Genomic DNA, 19,964 nt, shown 5'->3' with positions numbered 1-19,964 from the left:
CATTTTCAGATACGGGCATTTTTAGAAAAAAGACAGCATTGATGATTTAGAATTATATTACGTTAATAAAAAGTAAAAAGAAAATATATTTCAATGCCATCATGGCCAGGACAGTGCTTTTCACATTTCTACTGTACAAAATGTCTATAGAAAAATACTAGCTTTAGAAACAAACAGAAATAACATAAATAGCCAAGAGTCATTTCTCTGATACGAGGCAACTTTTACAAACCTTATATTTACAAACTGAAAACATTTTGTCTATTTGGAGATTTTCATGTGAAAAAAATGTTGGCTTCAAGCTCTAAAACTTAAAATGGATAGGTACTCAAGTAATGTAGTAAGAGCTAGAGATAGAAGGGACAAAATTTCTGCAGTTCAAGTAAAGAAGAGAGAGAGAAAATGGAAACAATAGCTGGGTGGGAATTTTGGAACGTAATAACGTTATGAAGATAGAAATGAGACAGTATGAAAGAGTGCCTCCCGAACCGAAATTTATCTTGATGAATTAGAGGGTTTTTAGTGTTTAAGAATGACTCGTCAAATTTATTCCAGCAACCTCTGGTTCAATTGCTACTTTTTAAAAATGTACAGGATTCCCTGTGATTTTGGAATCAGATTATTCCTCGGTGTGTGTGTTTTCTCATCTATTCTGCATAGAACTTGGTAAGCCTTTTCAATCTGAAGACAAAGTTTTTCTTTAGCTTGGAAAATATCATATATTGTGCACACACTTACTGTTGTAATGCCATCTATTTTATCCTTTTGAAATTCCAATTATTCACGTTGTCTCCTCTCCATAGTCTCTAAATTTATTTTACTTTCCCTTCCGAATTCTCTGTCTTAGCACATATACCTGTGTGGGCCAGAATACTTCATCTACTTGATCTTCTAGTAACCAATTCAAGTATCAACAAATATCATTCTTTCCTGCTGAAGCCTTTGGTTTGGAAAAATCACATTTCTTATTTCCTTAAAGTCTTTTTTTGTTGCTTTACTAGAATTTCCTTAAGATGCTCTTACTACAACTCATTCAAGTTTGGTCAGTCTCCTTGAATTGATTTATTTGAATAGGGATGGTTCTAGTTGTTTTGTTTGTTCCCTCCTTTTCTTGCTTTGAAACCTCCTAAGTACAGAATTGGTTTTTGGACTGCTTGCTAGTTCTCCTCACTCACTGATGCCCAGAGAATGTAGACACCTGGGCCCCTGCAGGCCAGCAGAGCATCACCAGGAAGCTTCTCCTCTTCACCCAAGCTCAGAAGAGAGAGCACTTGCCCAAGTTTCTGGTCATCCTCAGCTCCTTGGGAAACAGGGACAATGAAGAATTGATGTTTCCCAACTCTGGCTTTTACCTCACCAGGTCCAGGAATCTCTGCAAACCAACCAAGCCTCCAGATCCATACCATTCCGGGAACCCTGAGGCTCCTCTAGGCTGTCCCCCAAGCTCTTCAACCCAGAGGTTAGGAATAGCACAACAGCTTTCTCATAGGGTCTCCTTTCCTACTGGGCCAGACCAACAACCTCTTGGTTCAGAGGGCCAATGGGTTGGAGTTGGAATTGGGAATGGAAGGGAAACACAATGGACTAGTAGCTATTGTGTTAGTCTCCCAAGAACCAAGACCAAACAAAATTAATAGCTTTATTAACTTGTTCATAAATAAAGCTTGCCTTAGAAATACATAGTATCAGATATCTGCATTGACAACTGTGCTAAAAAAGCTAAGGAGCAATATATATATATATATATATATATCTTTCCTGTTATCTGATGGGCAAAACGATAACAATGTAAGATTTAGAAAACAGAAAGCATAAGAATTGAGGACAAATGCCACCTGCTTCACAGGAATCTTGATGAGACAATCATGATCATGTTTTTGATGTTTCTGGTCATAAAAATTCTTAACTGACTTAGAATTTGGGTAGTCTTGCCTATTAAACAATTTGCCTCATTTGTATTTTTCAACAAAAAGAATGAGTTCTAGTTTTGTAAAGAAGGAACCATGAAAGCAAAAATGAAAATAGAGGACCAAGGAACTAAAATTTGTGAGAAGCATCTTTCTATTACACAGAAAGAAGACTGTTTCTGAAAAGAATATGACAGTGAAAGTATGAACAATTAGAAGGGGTGTGTCATAAAATTTCTTCTGGCTCTCATAACCTAATGAAACTCAGAAAAAAAGATAAGTAGTTCATAATGGACAAATCTATCAAAAGGGGTCACATTTTTAAAAGGGTCTTGATAGCTTTAATCCAGAAAAGTGGTATCAAAGAAATGTGAAGATTTGCCAGATAATGATACAACAAATCAGAAGAGAAGCCAGAGCTACAGTCCAGCCACCTTGCATTCATCTCTTTTGCTTCCAACATAACTTGTCTCATCTGAAGTGCTATTGACAAGATATTTATAAAATCATAGTGTCCTTAAGTAATCTAGTTAAACTCTCTTTTATATTTCTTGGTTTTGAAACAGAGTTTATATAAAGAGTACCTGACAAACTGGAGACTGTTCTTAAAGCCCTTTTGAGGAGAGAGAGGAGACATCCTCTTCCTTCTGACCACATACTTTATTTACATCTGGCCTAAATGGCCACTGCAATAACCTGAGTGTACTTCCTGGCTCTGCCGGAGAGAGGAGATAAATGATCCCTATGGGTCATTGCCTCTAAATATACCAAAGCTAATGCTCAGCAAGAGTGAAAATAATCATCAAGTTCTTAGAAAACTTTTCTAACAGAAAAAGTAATACATGAATGGAACTTAGAAGTTAATAATGAGTTTGGATATAAAAAACAAGGGTAAATGGCCTATTAATTGTGGAGGAATCTGAATCACATTGATTTGATGCAACCTGGCTCTTCCCACGACCCACATTAAATACCAACAAATTACCGTGGTCAATGTCCCTGTGTCATTGCATAGGTGATATAAAAATATGTAGTAATTATCAATTTCATTCAGCCTTTTAACAGTAATTTTTCTATCATTTTACAACAGGTTAAATCGTATTATTATTTAAAATTTGGCCACATTTCTCCATGAGAGGTTTTATACAATTGTGAGATTATGAAATTATCTTTTTTTCTTCACATGGTAGAATTGCAATCTAATAAAAATTGATTGCTATAAAAAACAATTTATACCTGCATATTTCCTTTGATTGATTACATGTTAGAGAAATCTTTTTTATATAATTCTGAAGTAAATATTCTTCCCAAGAGAGCTGAATATAAGCATTGGTTAATCATTCCAATTTGGCATTAGAACTTACGTACACTGTGAAAAAATTATTTAATAGAGAAATGATATCAGGCTGTCTGCCTATTCAGAAGAAAGACTGGAAAGAAAGGAATTACTTCTCTCCTTTCTCTAGTACTCATTTCCACAAATGAGGATGAACTGTAGAAACAATTTTTTACTCTAATCACTTTAACAAGCATTACTAGCAGATATCAAGCAAGAGGGGGTGATTTTTAGGTAACAATATCAAATTGCATTCTGATAGCATAGAAACCATCTCTAATCCCTTATTACACTTAATAGACAACACTGTCAGAATTCAAATTTCAGTGCTCTTACTCAAACTGCCCTATGGGCTATGTCAAGCTGACCTGTCCAGCATCTCTTTGCAGAGACCTCCCTCATCTCAAAGGCCTGTATTCTCTCTACTGTCAACCCCTTCCCCTCTTTTGTTCATGCAAATAAATTCACCCACTTACACATTGGCATCAGTGCCTACCATGGCTTAAATCTGGTGCATGTATATTTTAAAGCATATTTCTAATTAAAGAAATAGACAATTGTCTTCTCCTTTATCTTTTAGAAATTGTTTTAGTTTTATCATTGTATAAAGATTTCTACACTTGGCAGCTTGCAAGTATATAATTTGGGATGTGTGACGTTTGCTTTTATCATTTGATATTTTTTGAAGTATAAGCGGAGTTGCATGTCTTATTCCATTTGCCAAATGAAGAGATATGTGACATAATTTTAAGAGGGGTATACTTGCTCAGAGGATTGTATGTGCTTCCAATAAAATTCCTGTTTCTACCTAGTCATTTGCTCTATAATTAAAATAAGGTAGTACATTTTCAGCATCATGGATGTTCCTTCAGTTTGAGACACTACACTTCTGATCTATGCTCATGTATAATGATAAGGAGAAAAGCTATTTTTAAGTTGATAAGAATGAGCAGTTCAAAATGATATTGCTGAGGCAGGGCAAGATGGCAATGCAGGGAGGTGTATAACTTAGTTTGTCCTCTAGGGAAGCTAGTAAAATAGGTAGGAACTGTCTGGAACAACTGTTTGGAGACATCCATGACTAGATACACATTGTACAACAGTCTGGAAGGGGTGGAAGGGCTGAGATCAAAAAGCACATCTGTAAGTAAAGTCTCCCATACTGTGGAAGCTGGTGCCTCTTCCCTCTCAGTGGCAAAGCAGGCTATTTTGGAGACCCTTCCCCATGAGAAAAAGAAGCAGTCTCTACTAGGAGCAAGGCAAGGAGAGAGCAAGCAAGCTCCTCGCAGATTTAATGAACAAATCTGAACTGCTGAATATAAGCTCCAAGCACAGAAAAACCCAGAGCAGGCCCTGAGGTCTCTGCTGGCAGTGAGGAGGCAGGGCTGACAAAAACAAAAGCAAAACAAAAACAGAGGCTTTTGGAGTCAGGGAGCTCAGAATATTTAAAAAGGGCCTTGTCCCTAGAAAACCAGAACAAAGAGTCAGCACTTGATTGGTGAAACCAGGGAGCTAAGACCTGGTTCTGAAAAGGGTTCTTTTTCTGTTTTTAACTTTTTTAGCAGCCAATTAAACAAAGCTCTAGGCATTTTCAACTGTTAATACTGACCCAGGCAAGGGCAGAGTTCAGATATCTCTGAGAGACAATGTAACTAGTCGGATGTATGAGATAATTCCAAAAAGGGTGTATCTTCCACAAAAAAAGGAGGTGGGGCAGAGCTGAGCAGAAGTGGTGGCTCTAATTCAGAGAATTCAAACCCTAGGGGTTGGACAAAAGAAATACTTTAGGTCCACCTTCTGCCTCAGCCTCCTCTCACCCACACTCCTGGCAGGGACAAGGTCTCCTGAGAATTAAAGGCACTGCAACCCTTTACACCTGTGGGGAGTGGCAGGCTGACAAGTGCAACCTACTGGGCATTACAGGAAAAGCACAGAATTAAGAGGGTTCACTGGTAAGACAGGCAACCTGCTGGGTCTCATTCTCAGGGAACTTTGACACTAATTATACCTTTTTCTGAACCTTGGGCCTATGTTGTCTAGGAAAATCTGTTTGGAATCCATCCTATTTGGCAGGGCAAGAATGAGAAAAACAAGAGCTGAAAACTTTTGATCAGATAAACAGAAGCTATGTAAGAAATCTAGAATAAGTTGAACTGAAAGCCAAAGAACAGATAGAGAACAAAACTAACAAGAAAATCCTAGGTAAAAGAGACAAAACAACCTCCAAGATAAACTAATCAAAGAAATCAGATACTAGATATCAGCAAGCAATCATGACTCATACTAGGAGGAAGGCAGACATCCCCAGACAAAGGAATAAACTAACACTTTAAATGAGATACAGGAATTGAAACAACTAATTAAAGATCTTCAAAAAAGTCTTCCAAATTAAATCAAAAATCAAATTAATGAGGTGAAGGAAAATATGGCAAAAGTAATGAAGGATATAAAGAAGACACTATGTGGTCATATGGAAGAAAGCTAAATCTTGAAAAATGGCAGAACTTATGGGTATGAAAGACACACTAGAAGAGATGAAAAACACAATGGAGACATACAACAGCAGATTTGTAGAGGTAGAAGAATGGATTAGTGAACTAGGGGACAGAATATCCAAAATCTTATGCACAAAAGAACAGATAGGGAAAAAAATGGAAAAATATGAGAAGGGGCTCAGAGAATTGAATGACAACATGAAGCACACAAATGTATGTGTTATGGGTTTCCCATAATGGGAAGACAAGGGTAAAGGGGCAGAAAGAATAATGGAGGAAATAACCACTTAAAATTTCCTAATTATGATGAAAGACACAATATTACAGATCCAAGAAGCTCAGCATACCCCAAACAGAATAAATCCAAACAGATCCACTCCAAGACACTTACTAATCAGATTGTCAAGTGTCAAAGACAAAGAGAGAATTCTGAAAGCAGCAAGAAAAAATCAATCCATCTCATATAAGGGAAGCTCAATAAGACTATGTGTGGATCTCTCAGAAGAAACCATGGAAGCAAGATGGCAATGGTATGCTATATTTAAGGTATTGAAAGAGAAAAACTGCCCACCAAGAATTCTATATCTGGCAAAGCTGTCCTTCAAAAATGAGGGAGTTGAAAATATTTTTGAAAAAAAAAAAACCAGACACTGAGATAGTCTGTGAACAGCAGATCTGCTCTACAAGGAATACCAAAGGGTTAGGGGCAGGAAAAGACTGGAGAAAGAGGTTTGGAAAAAAGTGTAGAAATGAATATCAATAAGGGTAAAAGAAAGAGAAAAAAATAAGATGTGACATATAACATCCAAAAGACAAAATGGTAGAAGAAAATACTGCCTTTACAATAATAGCATTAAATGTTAATGGATTAACTCCCCCAATAAAAAGACATAGACTGGCATTATGGATAAAAAAACAGGACTCATCTATATGCCAACTACTGGAGACTCACTTTAGAACCAAGGACAAAAATAGGTTGAAAATGAAAGAGGAAAAAGCTAGGGCATGTATGACACCAGAAAGAAAGACAGAGGATAAAAACTAGGGTTGTAAAATTTAGAAAAATGTGGAGCAGACAATGATGGTCATTAAATGTACAAATATAAGAAAGTTTTTACATGAGGAGAACAAATGATATCAACACTGATATGTGGGAAAGTGGAGTGGTATATGGAAAAAACACAATCAATGCAAACTAGGGCCTATGATTAACAGTAACATTGTAATATGCTTCCACTAAGTATAACAAAGGCAATACATTAAAGCTAAATGTCAACAAGAAGGGGGGGATATAAGAGAGGAGCATGGGATTCTTGTTGTCATTGTTATTTCTCCTAATTTTAAAATTTTTTCTTCTTTTTTTCCTCTTTTTTCTTTTCAGAAGAAATGGAAATGTTTTCATGTTGATGGTGGTAAATGCATAACTTTGTGATTATACTGGGAGCCATTGATAGTTTACTTAGGATGAGTTGTATGGTGTATGACTAAAACTGTTGAAAAAAAAAAACAGAAGGATGAAAGTGCTGGAGAAAATTGAAGCAAGAGATATGGCTAGCCACTGTTGGTAGGGAAGTAGAATGGTGTAGCCCCTCTGGAGGGAGTATGCAGCCTCTCAGGAGGGCTACCTCCAGAGAAGGCTAAGTATAGGGTTGTTATATGATCCTGAAACCCATTATTCAGTATATACTTGTAAGAACTGAAAGCTGGGACACAAATGAACATCTGCACACTGGTGTTTATCGTGGCAGTTCTCATTATTTGAAATGGATAGAGGTGACCTAAGGGTACATTGACTGATGAACAGAAGGGTGAACTCTGGTGTATCCATGCAATGGAAGACTGAGTGGCTGCAAGAAGGAATGAGTTGTAGGGCATGCAACTAGGTGAATGAATCTTGAGGATATTATGTTGAAGAAATAAGCCAGAAACAAAAAGACAAATATTGTAAGGCCTCACTAACATAGACTGACTACTATAATGTGAAAACTCTGAGAATTAAATCTGAAAGCATGAATTAATAGGGGATAGAACATGGGCAGAGATCAGACAATGGACAATTAAGGACTATGAAATGTTCAATAAGTCTCATTGTAACATTTCCTAAATTGTAAGCTCTTACAATAGTCACATTTATTCCTGAATTCCAAATGTTATTTCTAAATTCTGAGAAGCTGAGCCCTTTGTGTATAATCTGGTCATTCCCTGGAACTTTGGGTATCTGTGTGACACCTGAGACTCAGAGTTAGAGTTCTGAAACTCTGAAAGTCAGTATTACCCCATACAGCAACTGTTAAAGAAGCTGAACAAGAGATCAGACTTCAATTAGAGATATGAATGAAACTGATATGGTTATCCTTTGCAGGAAAAAGTTTTGTAAGGGCAAGCCAAATGATCGAGGGCTTGACTTATTAAATTGGGAGTTCCTAATGCTTGAGAAGACATCAGGAATTCCCCAAGTGGGAAACTTTAGTATTTCCACATTTTCCCCCAGTCACACAAGGGGACTTTGTAAATGCTTTTTTATTTTCTGCCCAAATTACCCTGGTTGTATCAGGGTATTACATTAACCTGTACAAAATAACAAGATCTCATTCCCTGATCAAGTTTCTATGTAATTATGTTGTTTGAATAAACTGACCATACAGGTTAAATTAGATAGTATGCTACAGAAAATAGAAAGGTTGTAACAAATACACATCTCTTCCTTCAGTCTCATGCAGAAGTTGAAGTTTTAAAATACAGTCAATATCATTCTTTACCCTGTATTCTGATTTGCCTTAGTCCTAACCATATCAGCTTCAAGGCAAATCAGAATACAGGGTAAAGAATGATATCTCCTGCAAAGGAGAAGCTAAGTGTACTTATAATTATACTTAAGCATCACTCCTATAGAACCACTTCTGTTGCTCAGATATGGCCTCTCTCTAAGCCAAATCTACAAATAAACTCACAACTCTCCCTCCTACATGGGACAGGAATGTAAATCTCCCTGACAACATGGAACGTGTCTCCCAGAGTTGAACCTGGGCTTGGCATCATGGAAGTGAGAAAGCCTTCTTGACCCAAAGGAGGGAAAGAAATGAAATAAAACAAAGTTTCAGTGGCTAGAGAATTTCAAATGATCTAGAGGTCATTCTGGAGGTTAGTATTATGCATTATATAGATATTCCTTTTAAGTTTCTAGTGCATTAGAATAGTTACAAGGAAATACCTGAAAATGTTCAACTTTAACCCAGTAGCCTTGATTCTTGAAGATGATTATATAACCATATAGCTTTCACAGTGTGACTGTGTGATTATGAAAACCTTGTGGCTTGCACTCCCTTTATTCAGTATATGGGCAGATGAGTAAGAAAATAAAGACTAAATAAATAAATAATGGTGGTGGTGGGGGTATTAGCTTGTTAAAGTTGCCAGAATGCAATATACCAGAAATGGAATGGTTTTTAAAAAGGGAATTTATTAAGTTGCAAGTTTATAATTCTAAGGCCATTAAGATGTCCAAATTAAGGTACAAACAAGAGGCTACTTTCACTCAAAATAGAACACCTCTGTTAGCTGGACACCTCTGTTAGCTGGGAAGGCATGTGGCTATCTTCTGCTGTTCCTGTGGGGTTCCTCACTTGGCTTCTCCAGGGCTGGGTTCCATCTCTTGGCTTCCCTTGGCTCTCTCCAGGTTCTGGCTTGCTTAGCAACTCATGGGAAAGCAACTCATGATGTCTGCTGGGCTCTACCCATGTCTAGGCATCTGCTCTCTCTGCCAGCACTCCAAGCATCTCCAAATATCTATGTCTCTGTCAACTCTGAAGCAACTGTTCTCAAGCACCTGCATCTGAGGTTTCTCAAAAATGTTTACCCTTTCAAAGGACTCTAGTAAGCTAATCAAGACTAACCTTGAATAGGTGGTGTCACATCTGCATGAAAACAACCCAATCAAAGTTTAAACTCTAAATAATAAGTCTGACCCTACAATATTGGACCAGGATTAGAACATGGCTTTTCTGGGGTACATAATAGTTTCCAACCAGCACAGTGGGATGTTCAGGTGTTACTTTTTATTTTTACTTTTTTTTTTCATTTGGAGTAATGAAAATGTTCTAAAAATTGATTGTGGCGATGAATACACAACTATATGATGATACTGTGAGCCATTGATTGTACACTTTGGATGATTATATAGTCTGTGAATATAGCTCAAAAATGCATAAAAATGATATGCTAACCTTCTGAAAATGACTAAAGCCTCTGTAGGAAGGCTTTGAAGACAGCCTATGACCTTTTAATTTTTTAAATACTCAAAAATAATGGATTAATTCATTAAATCATTTAAAAATTATTTTTATGTAATTTTCTTACTTTTCCTGTTCTAACTTGTCTTGCTCTCTTAAAACTTTCTTTTAAAATAACCTGTCCATCAATTTAAGAGTCATTTCACAATGACTCTTAAGTTTTTGCAAAATTCACAGTGCTCTTAGGTAATCTAATTCCTCTTTCTTCCTCACCTCCAGGCACTGAAGCAAGTTTCACATCAAGTATTCCTGCCACCTTGGAATTGTTCTTAGAGCTCTTGAGCAGACCTCCTTTTCTTTGTTGACAACAGAATTTATTTACATCTGGCCTAAATTTCCTCTTCCAGAATCAGAGTATAGTTCCTTGCTCTGCTGCCTCAGTGGAGAGAAATTCTCCACTTCTAATAAACCAAAGCTACAGCTCAAAATGGATATAAAGGACCCTAGGACTTAAATGAATCATAAAACTCTTCTAATGTACAAAAGTATCCAGGTACAGAACACAGAATTTAATTTTACAGTAAATTATGAATAGGGAAACCAGATGTAAGGTAGCCTGTTGACTACGGAAGGATCTGAACCAAGCTGCTTGGCTGCAAACCTTGTTCTTCCCACCACACCTTTGAAATTCCAATATGTTATTATTGCTGTGTTGGTCAGGGTTCTGTAGAGAAACAGAACCAGTGAGAAAGATCTGTAAATATGAGATTTATAAAGGTGTCTCATGCAACCCTGGGAATGGAAGAGTCCAAAACCCACAGGACAGGCGTGTGAAGTTGGCCGGCTCCATTGAAGGTTGTGGATGAACTCCATAGGAGAGGCTTGCTGGCTGAAGAGGTAGTGAAAGAGTCTCTCTTCTTCCTTAAAATACTTCAACTGATTGGATTATATCATTGTGGAAGACACATCTTGATTGCTTGCAGATGCAATCAGCTGCAGTTGCAATCAACTAACTGATGATTTAGTATACCAGCTTTCCAGTTTATCAACCAGCCACGAAATATCCTTGCAGTAACGGTCAGGCCAGTGCTTCACCAGACAGCTGGGCAGAATCATTTGGCTAAGTTGACACCAGAATCTAACCATCACAATTGCCAATTATTGGGTCCTTACAGATTTTAAGAGGAAAGGAAGAGAAATAATGATTGTAAACTTCATTTGGCCTTTGAACAGGAATTTCTAATGACTTCTATTATGGTATTTTTTTTAGAACTTGGGCATATCTTCCCATGAGAACCTTTATGTTCTTTTGAGAATATGTGATGCTATATAATTAGGGTTTTTTGTTGTTGTTCATTTTAGGTGATAGAAATGTGATCCAATAAAAGCTTAACTAAAATAGCAAATAGCTGTATGCCTACACAATTTCTTTAAATAGTTTCATTACTATATTACTATAATATTATAACATTGACCGACTGTCTTGTTCTTTAAAAAAAATTAGAGTTGTAATTTGCCTACATTAAAAAAAAAAAAAAGGCAAGGGGTAGTGCAATGGTTCAATTTCCAGAGCCTGCCCATGCCAAAAAAAAAAAAAAAAAATCCAAGGAAATAACCATTCTGCTGCCTTTTCAGAAAAATAAAAACCAGAAATAAAGGAAATGCTTCCGTCCTTCAACTTTATCAGTACTCAATTCTTCAGTTTAGGAAGACTCATGGATTGTTTTGCATGTAACTGCTTTCAAACCATTGTTTTCGTCCTTTAACTTTCACACTTTAAAAGACTTTGTTTTATTTGATACTTTTATTACCATTTGTTTTTTAACACAACAAAAGCAAATCAACAGAATACTAATTATACAAAACTTTTCATAGAAACTCAATTTAACCAGAGTACATGGCACTCTATCTTGGAATAGTGTTTTTAAAGCACATATCCCTGCATCAGATCCAAAGCTAGAAACAAAAATAAGAAACCCAAAGAGTTTACATCTAAATTAGATGTATTCTTACATCCCTTGTAGTAATCAGTGGAAAGAGTAAACTGATTGGTCCTCATTAAGTAAAAATTCTTAGAAATTGTAAAACGATAGAAGTATTTCAATTTGGAGGGTAATTTGGAACTATTTTATTTTAAGCAAAATAGGGTATACATTATACTCAGTTGGAAACATGAGAGCATTTTGTTATGCTTGTGTGTTCATTAAACTGTCAGCTCTTTGAGGGCACATGCAGTGTCTACCTGGCTGAGTGGCACGCTCTATGGACATGGCAGGTGTGCTAAGTACGTGCTGTATGGATGGACCAATGAGCCAAAAGCGTCATGCCAAAATGAAAACCATGCTTGTTAAGTGTGGCAGCCATGAGAGGATGCCTTACAGACCTCCCACTACACAGAGTAACTAACCAGGGGCCACACCTGCTGGGTTCTGAAATCGATCCCCATGGCTCATGTTAACGCCATGCTTCCCCTGGCCTGTTCCCAGCCAATGGCTGCTGATGGCAGAGATGCTAAGGCAACCCCATTCCTGACCCCAGCGAACTTTGGCTCGAGGACTCACCAAGAATTTTTCCAAACCTTTCTCAGACTGCACAGTCATGCAAGACAGACACTTCTATCTAACTTTCCCTCTCTCTCTCTCTCTCCACTTGGGTGCAGAGTTGCATAGCTGTCTGATAGTTCTGCCAGCCTTAATCAGCTTCCTTCCCAATTTTCTTATCACAGATGTTTCCCTTAATGAAATCCTCACATGTTTAATCCTGTCTTGGCAATTGCTTCTTAGAGAACCTGGACCAACACAATAAGTAACTTCAAATTGAGCAATTCTCTTTGGAAAATTAATAGCTCCCTTTAAAACCATCATGTTGATCCATATTACATACTACATTGAAATATTATATACTACATATCATTTTACCATAAATTCATATACCATATTAAATTTGACCATAAATTATTAGAGTTCTTTAAATTACAAATGATTTGAATGTAGCATTAGTCCTTAGTCAAATCCAAACCTTTGGCACAGGCTAAAAATATTTTTTACTTATCTGATTAGGAGAATGAGTTGATTCAGACCATAATATTTATTGCTGAATTTGAATTTGAATTTTTCAACATGAGTCATAGGCATTTGATTAATATGCAATTCTTGGATGAAAATATTAACATGTCTAATTTCCTCCTAATCTCCTCTATTCATTTATAAGAAAGGAAACAAATATTTATATAGAGAGTGTTATAATTCTACTGTTATTATTATTCAACTATGTTATTACTCTACTGTTTGATCAATACAAAAATTCAAAGAATGCAAATCATTTCCTCAATTGTTTTTAGACTATATTTTACATATTTCTACTTGCAAAGAATATTTTCATCAGTAACTCTGGCATTAAATTTGAGGATATTATTCTTTCAAAACTATGACTTTGTCAATATTATGCACCATTGTTAAAATTTTCTATCTTGTAATATACAGTTTTACAGACAAGCCCCCTCTCCTCTGATAGACTGAGGAGCTCTCAAGATCAGGAGCTGTTTTATTTTTCATACTATTGGCCACAGTTTCTGATATGATAACTTGCACATAATAACTAATATGTCTCCTGGATATAAGTGAGTGCATGGCCAGCTACCATTCCACTCATCTCATGGCATTTTACCCTACCAAACTGCAGCTCTGTTTGAGCTTGGGGAGCAAGGGTCCATTTGAGACAAGCAGTTATACTTTCCTCTGATGCTATGAATAACAAGGAGGGTTGCAGGCCAAGGCTAGCTTAATGGAGGCCAGAACAGGGAACAAAGTCCCCTGTGAGCCTGATGCCCAGCAAGGAAGTTTGCAGGCAAACGGTCCTACTGCAGAGGACTTACTGCCTCAGGTCGGTCAGGCCAGGGCTCTCAGGCCTTGGCCAGCAAATGCACATTGTCCACCCCACCACTGAGAGCCTTAGGGAAGGCGACAAGCCTTAGAATTAGGACTGCTGGGTTTTGTTGTCATTACTGCATGCTTGTCTGTTCAGATTTTAAATTCTCTTTGGATTCCTGTGCTATACCATTGTCATATATGGAATAAAAATCTCTAATACTATGAAAAAGATATCCAAAGTTAAACAACCAATTCATAAAGATCAGGGTCTTTATCTTTATAAAGATATAGCCTGAAATAGCTATAAGTATTTCACAATACTGAATAAGAAATGACGGTGTATTTTCTTTGTGGTTTTAGCCATTGTTTCTATATACAGGAATTTGAGGCTAAAACTGATAGTCAGGTGCATAGATTTGAAAGTGCAGATTGTCCAATCTGCTAATAAGTCCTCAGAGACCAGAGTTTGAATCTATTTTAAAGCTACACAATAAAATAGAATAAAATAGAATCATCACTTCATGCCAAATATGTTGACTATATATGCATCCTTACAGCAAATAATGTGCATTCCACTGTTAAACAGTTGAATTTATATAATAAGTACTATGAGAGTCACTTGGAATTTTTCAATTAAGCTGCCGAATAGTTAAACAGTACTCGGCACATTTTTTTTATGTGCACTATCACACACTGGGAGAACATTACAATTCATGATATTTCCCCCTGTTTGTTTGGAGAAGAAGAGCACATAAATTTTATGCTCACCATAGTACTTGAAAATCTATAAATATTTATAAACTTAACTATTAACCTTCTCAAGGGCCAATAGTTGATCATTCACCCATAGGTTTAATCAAACATTCTCAAGACTCTAATATTATGTATGAGGAATGTAAGGAATGATTAATTGAGGTACAAATAACTGAAAATGTAAAATAAATAAATAAATAAAATATTTCATTTACTGTCTTGGGCAAAATATTCCAGATTGGTGGCAAATATCAGACCAGGAATGAAAAACAGATTACAAGAACCTCCCCTTCACTATTCACCTCCACACAATGTAAAATATCACTATTATTTATAATTTATCTATTATCAAAAAGAAAATTCCTTTTAAAATTCATTCCCCCCTTTCAATTTTAGTCCCCGTTGGTAAGCGTAAAAAGTGTGAAAAGGATTGCACGCATATTTTGTTGTTAAAACAGCATTAGCATGTTCCTATTTCACTGCCATTACCAAAAGTAACTGGCAAATATCAATAAGAATCGTAAGACATTTAGATTGAGTTTTAGCAAGAGTAGCTGGCAATGACAACATCTCAACAAGACAGACAGGATCCAAGCCATACTTAAAGCATGTTCAGTAACTCAGAAAAAGGAAACCACTTGCTTTTGCCTTCCATTTCTTTTAGACCTAATTCTAGTTTTATCATGAGATGAAGGTTTGTAAAGTGGCAGCTGGATTAATGTATGATTTGCTATTTAGGCCTTTACTGTTTGATCGTTTTGAAGAGAGAACAACAGCATGTGTCATTATGCTTGATTGACACTTGGCAGAGAATAGCGGGACATGGCAATCCATGGTGGAGGCTTGCTCGTCCTGCAGGGAGCACCTACCCATGAATACATACACCGCTGAGGAATTATGGTCTTTACTTTGAAAATCACTCACTGCAAGATTAATATAGGACAAAAACTGTTTTTCAGCATGATGAATGTCTTTTGGGTTTGGAACCTGACTCCAATGTATGTTGATTTAACCATACGAGGAAAGGGTGTTTCTTCTACTCACCTAAAATCCTGCCCAGTACAAGCGATTTGACTGCACTGAATTCTGTACCTGAGGACAGGTGGACTTGCCTCCGTACATTCTCATCAATCTACAAAATTGTTATATGTGATGCAAACATCAAAATTGGTGGCCATTTTGTTGAGAAGAGGACATGCAACAAAGGAAGACAAGAGAAAATGATAAAATAAGTGCTTGTTAGGTTGGCCCCAAAGATTTATAAAAGAATGTGTAGGGCCATTTATAAAGGTCCATGTTAATTTCTAAACTATTTCTTATACTATCCTCTGATACCACTCCACCCCATCTTCTATCAAAGACAATTTTTGCTTTCTGTGACTTATGTCACTTTATTTTTTCTCACTTTATAAGGAATCTATATTGGTAAAGACAACAAAACGACAGAATAAGTTATTTTTCACCTCAGTACTTAACTTAGTTTTGGATTTTTACTTGAATCAGGCAACTAAAAAATGTTCTTCTCTATTGAGGATCCAAACATTAACTCTTTTCTTCAAAAGATAGTGTGGTGAATAATTCCACTTTTTTCTGCTATAATTCAAATAATTTTTAAAAACTTATTCTGATATTATAATAATCATTTCCTATGATGGAATTTTTGCTGCATTTTTACCCATCTGACATAAACTATAAACTGGTATCATGAAGTACTGATGATTTTACCAGTAGTATGCTATTAAAAACAAGACAGCATTTCCCTACTGAGCAAAGATAAACAAATGAGAAAACCTTGGAACTTTAAGTAGTCAAATAATTAATAATATTTCAGACAGTTTAGCTACTAAAAAAAAAGTCACAACCACATTTGATGGTATGTCTATGATCTGTTGAAAAACAGCTTTGAAATGATGGGTTTGTTTATTATAGCACTTGTCAAATTTTTGCTTTAGCTATTACAGGCTAGGGAATCAGAATCGTAATTGTTGCTGCAGCTGAATTTACTATATTACCTCAATGAAGATGACGCCTTCTTCTCTGTTAATTTCTATGTGATGAAGTTGCCCATCAGCCATGTTTTTAAAATCAAAGCTAATGACATCCAGATCCTGAGATCTATTTAGCTTGTATCTGATCTGCAAACTTCCTAACGTGGAAAAAGAAAGTGATAATTTTAGTTAAAATTGTATTTTTTAAAAACTACCTATAAAGGCTTGAGTCCTTTTTTTTTGCTGTTTATTCATCTCTGTTGACAAAATTCACCATAGTTCATTTAGACATTCCCTATCTTCACAATTCCTAGCAGATTCTAAGTGAAATTGCACTGTTTTAAAAATCAAGACCAAGCATGTTGCTAACGAACAATGCTTTTGCTGCAAATTTTCCATTTTTTTTCTTTCCTAAAAAATCAGCACAGAGAGTAAATATGTGCAAATCTCTGCACGAGCCTCCAATTTTGGAAAAAAAATTAAAGCCAATATATTATGAAATGTCAGGCTGTGAAATATTGCAATGACATCCTGTTCTATCATTTTTCATTTTTAAAATATATCTCCCACTTCTAAAATATAATGGACCAATGAAATTGTTATAAGCAAATGCAGTTATACTAAAGATGAGAAATATCTAAATCGTCATGATCAAAGACTTTGGAATGAAATTAGGGGAAAATGAATGGTTCTAAACCAAACTCACTACTAGAATTAACACTACTCACTTATTTGCCTGCAGAAATGCCTCTTTACTCCACAGGACATCCTCTTATTTAACAAAGAAAATGTCCTAAAGTATAAATAAGCTACAAGCTCATTTATACTTTAGCACTGTTAGCACCAACAGGTTATCTTACGGAAATTTCCTTATACATAGTGCTGGTTTATTAACACCCCTTCAATATTCTTCTACTTTGCTTTGAAGGAAATGTTTGCAATTACAAGTAGACACTTTATTTATAAGTGAGACACAAAACTGATTGTGGTTGCTTACAAGCAATAGGAAAGAACTTCAATCAATAATAAAATACATCAAATAACTTACATTAATAATAAATAGAATTTCACATCAAATATTCAAATTTATCAAAGTTATAAAAGTACAAATGTATCTTAACAATTTCAGTAATCTTCTTAGATAAAACATAGGATTATACTGACAAATACAAAATACTTTTATTTTTAAAAGGCATGCTGGTTTTTCTTGTTGTTTGGGTTCTGAGAAACAAGAACATGGGAAATATTCACATTATCACTGACCTAACGCTACATCAGATTTCTCTCTCTCATTTAACAGGCACTCACCATTTTTGGCAATGATAACAGAAAGATATTCCTTATAAAAGGAGCTCATATAAAGCAGCAAGCTTGGTGTTCGTGTTGTTCGGAAGCTAAATTTGATCATTTCTCTGCTCAGCTTCATATCACCGTGAAATGAAGCGGCATGGGAGCTGGAGTTTTTACTTAAGGAATAATTTTCTTGAAAATTGTAAATCACAGATGAACCAGATCCAAAATATGCAGAAATCTCTGAAATGACATGCATGTTTTGCTATATTAAAAAGAAAATTAAGTACAAGGATCTCATTAATTGGCATTTTAAGATTAAAAAAATAATAATAAAGAATTTCACTAATATAAGAAGCAAGCCCAAACCAGAATCTAACAACATGGAAAATTAATAGAGCTCTAATGATGGTCTTTCAAATGGATTTATCTTAGAATTACATTAATTCATTCACTAGTATAACTTAAAAATTGAAAGCGTGATGCTCTCCTCTCTGAGTTCAGCCTTTTTTACCTTTGCTCCCTTACTTTCCATTTTCTTATGCAAATCTGAACTCCCATCTATTGTTATCCAGATAGAATTCACTTATCTTCCATAGCAGCTAGGAAGGAAGGCAGTTTGAGGGGCCCTCTCACCTTCCAGGATCAACAGGCAGACTTCTTTTCTTCAATGCATGCACACTTTCTCATATTTACTGTGTACTATAAAAAGAAAGCTAAGGATGCGAGGGTGGTTCAATGGTAGAATTCTCACCTGCCATGAGGGAAAACTGGTTTCGATTCCCGGCCCATGCACTTTCCCAAATAAATCAACAACACAAACAAAAATTCAACAAATGGTGCTGCGATAATGGAATACTCCCATGGAAAAAGAATGAAATGTGACCCCCACCATACAGCATACAAAAAAAAAGCTAAGCTAAGCTTTGGATAGGCTTTAGTACTAATCTGAGAAAGGAAAATAGGTATTTGGTAGCAGGAGCCAAAAGAAGTATGTATCCAGACTCTCTTAATTTATTCTATTGTGAGTATAGTGTGTTATTTGATAACAGACTAATTTTCCACATGTGCACACACACACACCCAGCACATACCAAACACATACATATAAAAATGAGGATGTCTAAAGTGTGGGATGGAAAGATCAAAGGGAATGGTGGAGTTATAAAGAGAAGGTAGGGTTTAACAAATGAATGTGATTGCTGAATCATTAAATTGATCTTTCTTTTAGTCTCTAGCATCTTAGAGCAGCTAGAAGCAAAAACCTAGAATTGTGGAATTGTAACCTGACCAAACTCTGAAATCTGTTCTACAACTAATTGTTGGGCTGTGCTTTGAAGTTTATTGCCTTTTTGTATATATGTTATCTTTAACAAAAAAAGGAAAAAAAAAGTCAATTGTGGTGATAAAAAATACATATTTATTCCTTCTATCCTCCTATGTTCTGAGCAGCTAGAAGGAAAAATCTGAGAGGATGGTATGGTAGCCCAAGACAAACTCTGGGATCTGTCCTGTAACTACTTGTTGAAGAGTGCTTTGAAAACTATTGCTTCTTTCTTTCTTTGCTTTGTATATATGTTATATTATACAATAAAAAAGTTAAAAATGAGGATGATGGCGGATGAATAACTCATTAGTTTGGGATCCCTGCACCTTGCTTTTCTTCATTCCTTGAGAGGGCCAGCTGTTGAATGTGCGATGATGCTTAATGGGTAACATAGCAATGTCTTGACAACTTCAGCATCTCAGGTTTTAAAATCATTTTATTATCTATAATATAATTTTATATGCAACACAATATGCAGATGCAGAGTAACATTCCTAATTGCACTTAGCAAGATGGACTGGAAATCATTTAGATTCAGAAAATGAAGACTAGTTCTTACAAAAAAGTGGTCACAACTGAGTTCTAACGTTAAACGTGAAAAACTGCCTGGAATGGTACCAGCAAAGCTCTGTTATCACAGGTTGATTTAAAATTATAACATATTCCTGATACGATTTGGAGGATTTGAAAAGTGCATTTTTGCTAACTTTTCATGAACTAATCCTAAATACTTGCCACACAAATCAGGAGTTGCTTCAAATTGGAGTCAA

At 35.9% G+C, this 19,964-nt stretch overlaps 1 protein-coding gene across 2 annotated transcripts in view; it reads right to left on the bottom strand.

The window, feature by feature from the left end:
* The window catches only part of CNTNAP4 (contactin associated protein family member 4), a 270,914-nt gene that overhangs the window by 8,701 nt on the left and 242,249 nt on the right, over positions 1-19,964 (bottom strand). For both annotated transcript variants that reach the window (XM_077133653.1, XM_077133652.1), the window contains exons 19-21: positions 17,886-18,110; positions 16,602-16,735; positions 15,634-15,721 (exon numbers count right to left, since the gene is read on the bottom strand). In XM_077133653.1, coding sequence (XP_076989768.1) covers positions 15,634-15,721; positions 16,602-16,735; positions 17,886-18,110 — 447 coding nt within the window. The remainder of the gene's footprint in view (positions 1-15,633; positions 15,722-16,601; positions 16,736-17,885; positions 18,111-19,964) is intronic.

The sequence above is a fragment of the Tamandua tetradactyla genome, chromosome 16 (assembly GCF_023851605.1).
Source record: "Tamandua tetradactyla isolate mTamTet1 chromosome 16, mTamTet1.pri, whole genome shotgun sequence".
NCBI classification, from domain to species: domain Eukaryota; kingdom Metazoa; phylum Chordata; class Mammalia; order Pilosa; family Myrmecophagidae; genus Tamandua; species Tamandua tetradactyla.
This window is presented reverse-complemented; position numbering and strand designations above follow the sequence as displayed.